Raw genomic sequence first — 11,619 nt, 5'->3', positions numbered from 1 at the left:
TGTCTGAGTATTGTGACAGTAGTTCTGGAGTATAGCTACACATTAAAGTTGTATTCAAAGAGTTTAAAACATATTGGTCAGACCCCAAACCCCAGAGATTTTGATTCAATTAGCCTGAAGTGACCTTTTTTCAAAGCTTTTGAGGTTATTCCAAAGTGAAGTTACCTTTGAGAACCAATAAATAGGAGGATTTTGGAATAATGAAAATATTTTGCTCATAATACTCCAGAACAGATTTCCAAGATGGAAGATAATATGAACTGAATATATTTAGCTATTTCCAGGAGTGACATTTAATAAGCCAGGACTGAGCCAGCTAATGTTTTGAAGTTCTTCTGAGTTCTCTGATTCTAACATATTATAGTGTTCTTTCCATGTTAATGGTTATTTCACATTTTTTTTTCTTCCTAGAGCACATAGTGACTCATCAATTTTTTAAATACCCTTGTGAATAATATAATAGAAGCAAGCTATGGAGAGATACATCCATTCTTTCAAAAACTTCATTATCTGTAACAACAAAATATGATCCCTGAAATCACAACAGAACCCTTTAAAAAGTAAAATGACATCAACAACATTAATACAATCAAATTGAGTACATGTATACTGATAGGAAAAATAAAGGAATGATCAAAATTGAGACAAATTAATCAGTAATGGCTTCTTGGAAGCACTGATTTATGCCAGATTCAGAAGGAAATGATGAACTCCAAGTCAACAAAGGAGCTCTATGTAAAATGCTTCAGTGAATAAAACATGAATAAGCTATGGTCCTGACTCTCAGGGCACTGATGATCTAATTCAGAAGCAGTCCCATCTAACTCTAATATAAAGGTAGAGTGTGCTATGAGAACACAGAAAAAGGGTGAATTTATTCCATATTAAGGAACTGGACAGTACATCATGGGTAAAATTTGAATTAAGCCTTGAAGTGGCAGAGCAGAGTTGTTGGAAAAGTAAACAGATACCTTCCAACAGAATTATTGACCTAAGTAACAATATGGCAGCACAGTTTCTGGAATGCGCAGGGAAAAAGTAGACAAGATGAATGAAAGAAGGCATTTCACAGAGGTGAGAAAGTATAACTGTGTTTGGAGAAATACTAGCCCAATTCACCATGCCAGAAAGTCTTAAGAAGAAAAGAGGTTTTCTAAGTATGAAAGCAAGGGAGGGCTCTGAAAGGTTGTTTAAGGAGTTTGACACCCACACCTTCCAAATAGCAACATTTCCAAAGGATTCCAATTATAACTGAAATAATCAGGTCTATTAATATCTGGCCTCAACTAGTTATTTGGTTTTGTTAACAAACCTCCAGTCTGAAGTGGGGTCAGACTGAATATAAGATATTCATTGCAAGAAAGAAAGTCACAATTGTTAGGATTATATTTCAAGGAATAAGCATGCCAAAAATCCTTTCATTCTGGGATGGGGACGTTGTCATTCAGTACTTTTTTCAGCTCTTTTCATGGAGAAACAACCAACTTCCTCATTCTGAATTTATATACATAGGTCCATTGTTAGAGCTACTCAATGTAATATTTGGATCAAATGTTTCACTGAAGCACGTATTTTACTTAATTATTATTATTATTATTTTTTAACTTCACGTTCTTCTTTATCCTTTCTCTATCCTGATTGTCTAAAAATACTCTGGAGAGAGAGAGAGAAAAAAAAATCACTGTATAAAAAATAATTAGCACGTCCTCTCCTTTTTTGACTTTATAATTGAAATCTCATTAAAAGCTTTCTAGGTCTCTTTTTCCCTTAGCGACCAGGTGTCCCTAATTTGTTTTTATCCAATGTGACTAATTCCAGGCAAAGACTAGAAAAAGTCTGATACCTGTTGGAGAATAGCAGTAACAAGGTTAAATAAGTGGGGTGGCTTTTTCAGGTTGCCTTTAACCTTCTAAAAAAACAAAACAAAACAAAACACAACACAACCAAAAAGCTTCAACGTTTTTTGTTTTTGTTTTTGTTTTTTCCCCCGTTTGGAGCCTTGCCTTTTTCTCAGTCCCAGTTGAAGATTCCAAGGGAAATGAGAGCACTATTTTGTTTCTCCCTTGTATTGCAGATAGGGGGAGGAGGTGGTTATTAGAGAGAGGCTCTTCCTCCCTCGGTTCCCCCTCTCTCCGCCTGACAGCACCGCTCTCTCGCGGGCTCGCTCGTTCTCCTAGGTGATCCATTTCTAGGCAACGTGGGGCTAGTGCTGAAGCTGCCAGGCTCGCTCCTTGCTCGCTTCCTGCATCCCGCCAGGCGAACCGCTCCAAAAGCATCCTGCAGCCCGCAGGCTTCCCTCCGCCGGCCCGGCCCCGCTGCTCGCGCCCGGCGCAACTCCCCCGCCACCGCGCCCGAGCGAACCGGCTCCCGGGGCCCGCCTCGCCAAGCTCAGCTCCCCGCCTCGCGCAGAAAAGGAATTTTCTCTGCATTACTATCTGCATTACCTTGAAGTTCACTTTTACTACCCCTCTTGGAGAGGGCTTTTTTCCCTTCCCTGTTGGAATCTGGCTGCTCCGCTTGGAATCTCCTAATCTTTCCTTTCCACTTAGATTTTATTTTGGCAGCGAGGACAAGTGATTCTCTGCGGGCTGTTGGGGCGGGGGTGGGGGGGCGCTTTTTTTTTTTTTTGGGGGTTGGGGGAGGGGGAGGGGAACATCCGGCGTGTGTGTGTTGGGGGGGGTGGTCTGTTGGAAGTTGCGGCGGCGCTGGGACTGGAGACCCGCGGCCCCGGCGCAGCGATGGGGATGGTCTGAGCTCCAGCCTCTCCCCCTGCCCGAGAGCAGCCGAGGCTGGATACATTTTTTAAAAGCCAAACTGCAAACAACTCTGGCGATGCCAAAATTCCCCTCCAAGTGACACGGCTTTGCGAAGGAGGTTTCCTCAGGCTGGGCTCCTTATTCGCTCTGCCTTCATCAACGACGATTAAAGGCTTTGCTCTGGCAATAGGAATTTAGAAAAAAAGAAAAAGCTGCGCTAAACTCTATCGTGACCATCAAACTCTTCGGACTGGTTTTTTAAAAAAATATATATCGAAAGAGAAACCATCCTAAAAGAGATTCAGCATAGGAGGAGATGGAAGTTTTCCCCTTGCTCTTGGTTTTGTCCGTCTGGTGGTCTCGAACCTGGGACTTGGCGAATGCGGATTCAATCATTCACATCGGTAAGAACGAGCAGGTGTTGCCTGTGGGTACTTCTAACGTTTGGGTTAGCGAATGTTTTCCTTTGCCTCCCCCTCTCCGCCCTCTGTGTGGTTTCACTGGCGCTGGCTTCGGTTTATTGCCCCTTCCCGCTAACCTTCCCTTACACTTGTTCAGTTTTCTGGCAGGATGTGGATGCTCGAACCTTGACTTGGGCCGTTGTTTCGCGGTGAATCTTGGAGTGTTTGCTGGATGCGTGGGGGTCTCGAGTTTACCTCAGTTGTGCGTGTGTGCCGGGAAGCGCGGGGAGTGGGTGGGTTCTGAGTGTGTGGGGAAAGGAAGTTTAATCGACTCTACCTTCCATATTCTTTCCCGGATGTACATTTGCTCCATTAAAAAAAAAAAAAAAATATATATATATATATATATATATATATATATATATATATATATATGGGGAAGAAGAGGTGTGTGTCACCTGTGAGGCGAAAACTGGGGTGAGAGGTGGGGGGAGCTCCCTTCGGATCGAACAGGTGGTTTTGCAACGTGAGCGGGCTGCGTTAGCCGCAGCGTTGTGCGATGGTGACGGGGTGCTGGCTGCGCCCCCAGCCTCCTTTTCCTCTTCCCGTCCCCTTGGCTTTGCAGTACTCGCGCAGAGTCGCCGCGACGGTGGCGGGAGGGGCTGGCGGCGGTGTAGCCGAGGACGGGCAGCCGCGCGCCTCGCTGCTTCGCACACTCCTCCGGCCTGGCGCGGCGGCGAGACTGGCCCCGGGGCGCACGAGAAGTGCAGGGCGCGCTGGCCGCCCTCGTGGGCTGTCAGGCAGACACCTGCCTCGCCTTGTCTCGCGGGCAACTCTGAGTTGCCGCGCGAGGCCGAGAGGAAAGGCGTTTGGGCTCCGGCCGGGCGGCCTGACTCCAAGAAGGACGCCGAGCCGGTTCGGAGATGTTCGTGGCCCCACCTATTGGCAACCAGACGGGCCGGGACTGGCCGCGGCTGGCGCGGGCGGGGGCGGAGGCGGGTGGGGGCCGCGCGTCATTATCATGCACAGCGCTCGCAGCTTCAGGCTCCAACTCTTCTCACTTGCTAATCCGTAAGAGCTGAGTGGAGACGGGCTCCTGCAGCCTTTTCTGCGTTAATGCGACGATTTCCTTTTCGGAAATTTCGCGTCCGCGGGCCAGTAAGGTTCATTTACTGGGATGAAGAGAGGCCCCTCTTGGGGAATTTTTCTGGGCACAGGACTTTTATCTGTCCACACGGCTTGATGTTCTTCAAATTGAAGCGACAGATGGGTCGCAGCATCCCCTCCTTTCGTCCCCCTGCCCCTCCCCTGCTCAACACACACACACACACACACGCGCACACACCCACCCCACAGAGTCCTAGAAGGGAACCTGCTTCAGGTGGCTCTTGTGCCTGCCCAAGCGAGGGGCTTATGTCTGGTGTGTGCCTCCACAGCGGCCAGCCCCTTAGCTCCAGGGGACTCCTCGGTCTCAGAGGCTGTCTTTGTAAACATGTCTGCCATTCTCTGTCATTTATATCAATAGAACCATACATGTCTCTGTATAAGGGGTAATGAGGTCAGGATTCTAAACCTTGCACTTAGGCATTAATTAAGCACTAGAGAGCTTGACTGCTAGATCACGTTTTGCCTGGGGGCTAACAGGGCCTGTGGGTTCAGAACTTTTCAGGGAGAAATTATGGCCTCATTGAGGGGTTCAGTAATGTTCTGATAGAATTCAGAAGCGAACCGTGTTCTTTTAAAGAAATGACATACATCTATGTCCAGTTATAAATGACTGGAACAGGATGTATATATATAATGTGGTAACTTTACATTCGTTTTATGATTAGGGATTTCTGCCGTAGGCTCTTCATCGCTCAGGAGACAAGGCTTGTGGATAAATGCTCATTTTGTTGCTTATTCTGTGGTCCACATGATAAATATATTATTTGAAAACACCTACAGCTCTTGCTGTCCTTTATCAGCTGAATACTATTTTGCAATGTAGTCTGATCGTTTGTTTCTAAATAGAACACAACGGTTGTATTTTTTCCTTTGCATTCTGTTTGTCAATGTGACATGGTTTACTTATTTATAACCAGACCAAAGGAAAAAAAAAAAGGTAACTGTGTACAAATTACAGATTTCTTCAGATAGCAAGTTGTATGCATGAACTGTGTATATCCTATTAAAAGGAACACTTACCAGACAATTTACTTGAATGCAATTAGTACATAAGGCAAGAGGATTAGCTTCTTTTACAGGCTACCTAATATTGCCATGAAAGCGAGCAAATTGATAATTGCTTCAGATTCTTCATATCTTTTATAATATACTGATAAATATTATTCCCAAATTAAAGAAAATGACCAAGACTAATTTGAGTGCATGTCAGAGGTTAAAAGCCTCTCCTGCTTCCACCTCTCATCCCAGCCGAAGTATAATAAATTCAAAACTAAATGCCCATTCTAAAGTTTTAAACCATCAGTTACTATTCATCGAATCAGTTTACCTGGTTGACTAGCAAAAGAGAAGTAATTGTCTTCAGGAGGTGATTGCTTTCATTTAAATATTTAATAGGAGAAATATGCTTATGGCAAATGTATTATTTCAGGATTTAAGGGATGAATGTGATGAAACTGAAGGGAAAGTTAATATTTCAACTCTAGAGTTACAAGGAGATACGCAGAAATGAAAGGTCTTTCTAGCCTCATGTAGTGTGGGTTCATGTAGAACGTAGCTGCAATATGCAGTTCAAGCAACCTGGAAGCTAAAAAAGACCTGCTCTGTTTCTTTAAATACTGAATCCTTTTAGTGTTGAACAGAATTATATATATGAAAACTCTCTCCATTCTTTTTTCTTTTTTTTTTTTTTCCGTGCAGGTAGTTTTTAAAAGTCAATTATAATATTTTAAACTCTAATGTATTTTATTGAACACATGAACTCACTAGAATGATGAAATATATCATAATAGTTAAACTCCAGTGATTGAAGTGGCAGTGTATTTATTTTCAATCAAAAATGCACTAATATCATACATAATTACTTCTTCTGTTAAATCACATTTAAAGATATTTGATAATTGCATATATTTGTTTAAAGCACATGTACACACATCATATTTAGAAATGAATCACCTCAATTGTGATATTCTTCCCCCCTCCCCAAAGAAACGTCTTTTGACATATAAAAACTGCAATTTCAAATTATGCTTTTACTTTGAGCCTGTGCATTGATTGAGTAATTTCATCAGACCCACATTACTTGATTGCTTAGAAGTTTCCTAATGATCTGCATGCTGTAGGAAGAACCAAAAAATCGTGAGTGGAATGGCAATGATACTGTGTTTTATGAGGCTATTCAAAAGTCGCTCTGATTTATGTAGCTAGAAAGCTCGAAAGTCTTTGAGATTATCCACGCTGACTGCTATTTTCTTCATACATCAGTCGTTCCACACTCTTTACTCCCTAAACACAACAGGAGTGTAGAGCACTGCTTTAATTAAGCAGGGATTAGGTGGCATTTCCAGTCAACTGCACAGTTTGTGTTTTGCTTCAAATCTAATATGGAGGATCTCATGTTTTAACAGTTTAATGTATGCTCATTTCTTTATCTGGTTCCTGTGCTCATAGAACTGATTGAAATGAGCTACCCTCAGTTATATATCTCTACAAGGTATTCTCAAACAGCGTGGTCACATATTACGGAAATCACTCACAGGTTTTTCTTGTTATCAGTCATAGTAAAATACTTTATGCCAACAGGGAATAGAAACAAACCATTTATTTATGTTTCTCTTCTAAGCACATGATACTTTATCCTTTGAGATCATAGTCATTAACTATGATTAGTTTGAGAAGACTAAAACAATGTGCAGAATATTTTCATCGTGAGAAAGTTCAAATTAAAGTATAAAACTGGTGGGTGAATAAAATGTCCACATTAAAAATAGTAATAGATGGCAGATTTAAAGCAATAGTTTTCATGATTTCTGCACTGAGGACAGTTTTCTCAAATATAGAATGTAAAAGTATTTCCAGAAAATGTACTGTGTCTTATACCAAAATATTTCTTTTCTAGCTCTTTACATAATATGTATTGAGTATGATAGCCCCCAGGAGTCATTAAGGACTCCTTGTATATGTAAGATATCTCAATGATTTGAATTATACCTTTATTATTTACAGTGGTTGTTTGCTTCCTAAGTTATGGATAACATATAGTGTAAACTTCAGGAATATATGTACAAGTAGTTTCTGAATTTAAAATAAGGGTGCACTTTACTATTATTCTTTTCTGTATCATTAATACAGTTATTTGAAGCATAATTCAGATGTGCATTAAGTTAGACAGTGTTATTAATCAACAGTATCAACTATGACATGACTAATAAGCCATTACACCAAGGACCTTTGCTTTCTATTCCAAGTGAAGTGTACACCCAGTAAATATCTCCTATAAATTTTAATTCAAATAAGAATAAAAATCAAGGTGATGAACTTTAGACTTTTTAAACAATAGAAACCAGTTGAGATTGTTAGGAGCAATGAAAGATGCATTATATTTAATTCAATTCCTAAGGCTTAGTTTATCATATTGTAATTTTGTCTCAAAGGGTATTGTAATTTTAAAACCATACTCTCTAATCTGGAAGTCTTTTTCCCTCCCCTTTCCTTCATTTGCTTGTGTTATATTACTGTTACAAAGTAAAGTGTTTGGTATTGCTTTTAGATTTTCATAATATTTCAGATTATCGTCAGGCAACATTTTGGTGTGTAGCCATACTTACACAGTTTTACCACAAACATTATGTTTATTAGAAAATACATTTATGGCCTATAAAGATAGCTTTGCCATTAGGTGTCACTGCATTCTGAGCTGTTCCTTTGTAGTCCTACTTGAAAACCACATGAGGGATGTATTTTTTTAATTCTCTGAAAAAAATGCTATTCAGTGAGGTGATGCCGTAAGATACAGGTGGTTTTATTTTCAAACCAGAATAGGAAATATTATCCCTGTCTCTTATGCTTACAAAAATGTAGTTCTAGTATATATCAACACTCTCTATTCTCCAGGTAGATAAGATTCCTAGACCTAATGATATAAATTTTTCACAAATTTAAAATACAACAGAAATATATCCTTTAATACATATTCTGTGTGCAAAAATCTAAGACACCAAAAATGCTACAATTGTGCTTATTACTGCTGGCATAAGCAAATTAATGGATGTAGTTTATTAAGCTATTTCTTAACTGTGGTAGTTCTTACTCATGGAGCTTTTGGGTACCAAACTAAATGTTTGTAATGTGAAACACACATGCACAGAGCTATGAAAAAAATGTAGGCACAAATACAGATATATTTTAAAACAATGGCATCCATTGAGTTTTGTCCATGATTATATATGTTTTCAGATAATTTTGGCCTGATGAGTATTAAGTTTTATGTAGTGTAACAGTTTCTTCCAAACATATACAACTACTACCACTATTAGTCCTGTTGGGTTTTTGTGGTAATTTATACTTTTATAACCAGTATCTATGATCACTTAGTAATTTTCTGTTTATTTCATTTTTTTAAAGAGGCAATATGCTTCCTTCAAGCATATCCCATTAGAAGACTAATGGAGATAAACTTAGGTCAACTTTAATCTGATAATTTATTTTAATATCTGCAAATCCACATAGTTAGAGAATGCAGTACGAGCTTAAATGAATGAGCATTTTGTCATATTATTTTAGACCTTATCTTGCACCAATATTAATTATAATATATTAGAATAATGTATTAAGAACTTAGTGTAAAATTAAGTGATCAGATGGATATCTAAATGATAAGGGAAAAGTAATTCTAGAATTGATTACATGGGTATTTGTGGATTTAAGTCATTTATATTGGTGACTTTTAACATTTGGGTGTGGACACAAATTTCAGATGAGTGAATTACATGGGGGGGGATGTTAAGACTTAGTAAAAATGTTCTAGATTGGAATTTTAAGGGTTTGGGGTTAAGTACCAATTTTATCAATGGCTAACTGAGCAAAATTGGAAAGTTATTCTTTTTTTTTAAATAAGATTTATTTATTTTGGGGGGGAGAGAGAGAGAAAGAGTGTGTGCAACTGGGAAGAGGGAAGGAGGGGCAGAGGGAGAGGGAGAGAGATCTGCAGGTAGATTCCCTACTGAATGCAGAGCCCCATGTGGGGCTCAGTCCTGGGACCCTGAGGTCATGACCTGACCCAAAATCAAGAGTTCCTTGCTTAACCAACTGAACCCAGGCATCCTGGAAAGTTACTTTCTTTAGTCTTCATTTATTATCAATGCTAATAGAAGATTTAGACTAATTTTCATTTAAGGTCTAAAATTATGTGAAGTAAAATGAAAACATATTCCTGCATTTGAGGAGCTGGGAGAAAATATATAGCAACTCTGGTTCATATAGCTATACTTAAGGTTCAGAGTGAATTTAAAAGAAGAAAATACCAGAGGAATTAAATGGAGCATAAAATCTTAATCACTCAAATTAAAATGAAATTTTTTTCAGTATGAACAAGAATTGTACATAATATATTTATCAGATATTCTAGGTAACTGCAATATCAGACTAAGAGAACTGGATTTGTTAATTTTTTGTTTCAGGTTTTCTTTTTGTTTTGTCTAGTGTTGATACTAAGGTGTTCCATTCAGTGCTACTCTTAAACCACAATGCTTGTACTTATTAAGGCTGCTGGACTGATGAGTAGTCATATGTTCTAACTAGCATAGACTACAATAGCCTTTAGAATTTGCAAACTCAAAGCACACCAGGAATATTTGCGTATGTTTGGTATCCCTCAAAGATATAGAGTATAAAGGAAATAGCCAGTGTTTCTTTGGTGTTTTCATAATTTTGGATTCCTGCTCCAGGTGTTCTGACTTTAACCCTATTGTTGTCCATCAAGTGGTTACCAGTGTGAAATGAGGCTTGGTTGATCCACTGAAAGCTTCCTTGAGTGAACAGAGGGAAGCTCAGAGGCAATCACAAGAAGCTTAGTATCAAAAGGCCTCCCTGTGTGTGTTAAATTTTAGATCACTCTGTAGTCAAGTTTCTTATTAACAAATATTTTCACTCATAAGAAGGATTAAGTAATTAACTATATTAAAATAGAAATTCTTACACTTTTTTCTTTATCCCCAAATAATTCAAAGTACTATTTTAAAAACAAATTATTTTATTGGCCTAAGTACCTGATTTTTTCTGAAATAACCTTAAATAAGACATTTGCATCATTGTCAAAATCATTGTAATTCCAGAAGTTAATATTCCTAAAACTACATGGTAAGGTCGGCATTACTACCAACATGTATGTGTGCTAATTGGGAGAATGTTCTTTCATTCAGGAAACATTTATGCTGAACCTTGTCTCTAAGGAGTACTGTTTTTAGGCTCTGGATTTAAAATACTGAACAAGTAAGCTATGTCTCTGTATTTAAGGAACTCAGTTCTCATGGGAGAGGCAAAAACCAGATAAACTGTGTTATAATGTCAAGTGGTGGTAAATTTTGTGAACAAAAATGAAGGTATGGCAGTTGATCAAAATTTGCTATTTTGAATTTGGTGGTTTGGTTAGGTACTCTCTGAAGAGGTGATCGCCAGAGCAGAGACTTGACTCAAAGGAAGGAAGTAAAACACGTGGGGATCTGATATCAGAGGGCACAGCAAAGGTAAAGGCCAGTGAATAAGACAGTAAGGAATCATTTGTTTAAGAAACATCTTGAAAGTCAACACGGAACGTATATGGCGTTTATTACTGAGCAAAGCAGAAGTGGAAAGAAATAAGGTATGGAGGAATAAAATTTTCTTTTTATTCAAATCTATTTATCATAAAGTCCTGTACAGGGACTTTATAGGTCGTGGTAAGATATTTAGATCTCCCAGGTATATAAGGAGCCTACTGGGGGATTGAGATAAAACATGTGATATGAAATGGTCTGTATTTTAGTAAGATAATCTACTCTGGGTGGACTGGTTGGGGTACGGATATGAAAATAAGTTTGAGGATAGTGAATTGGACTAAGCTGGTAGCTGAAGTAGATGAGTAGTTGTCAGATTGTGGATATATTTTAACAAGGAGAAAAAGGATTTTCTGATGGATTGCTTGGCTAGAAGAAATCCAGAGGGAGTAAAGAGACTTCCAAGATCTTTTACTTGAAAAAGTGGATGAAATATGTTACTATTAACTAAAATTGGGAACATGGGACAATGAGTAAGTTTTAGATAGAAATCAGAATTTGCATTTATTAAATTTGATGTTCCTATTAAACATCAAATTTCAGGATTTAATTAGGTTGGCAATTGTTTATATGAGTTTGAAATTTAGGGGGGATTTAGGGATTTGAGCTGTACATTTGGAATGCATCATTTTAGATACGGTCTTCAAAGCTATAAGAGAGGTAGCTCATTTAAGGAATAATCATGTAGAGAAAACTCCAACACTG

The 11,619-nt window shown here is 38.9% G+C and overlaps 1 protein-coding gene across 1 annotated transcript in view; it reads left to right on the top strand.

Annotated features, from left to right (window-relative positions):
* Window positions 1-2,795: 2,795 nt before the first annotated feature.
* Window positions 2,796-11,619, top strand: part of GRID2 (glutamate ionotropic receptor delta type subunit 2) — a 1,460,772-nt gene continuing 1,451,948 nt past the window's right edge. Inside the window, exon 1 of the mRNA XM_044224485.1 lies at window positions 2,796-3,160. Coding sequence (XP_044080420.1) covers window positions 3,073-3,160 — 88 coding nt within the window. The 5' untranslated portion in view covers window positions 2,796-3,072. The remainder of the gene's footprint in view (window positions 3,161-11,619) is intronic.

This window comes from Neovison vison, chromosome 11 (genome assembly GCF_020171115.1).
Source record: "Neovison vison isolate M4711 chromosome 11, ASM_NN_V1, whole genome shotgun sequence".
NCBI classification, from domain to species: domain Eukaryota; kingdom Metazoa; phylum Chordata; class Mammalia; order Carnivora; family Mustelidae; genus Neogale; species Neogale vison.
The sequence above is the reverse complement of the archived record's forward strand: the minus strand, read 5'-3'. Positions and strand labels throughout refer to the sequence as shown.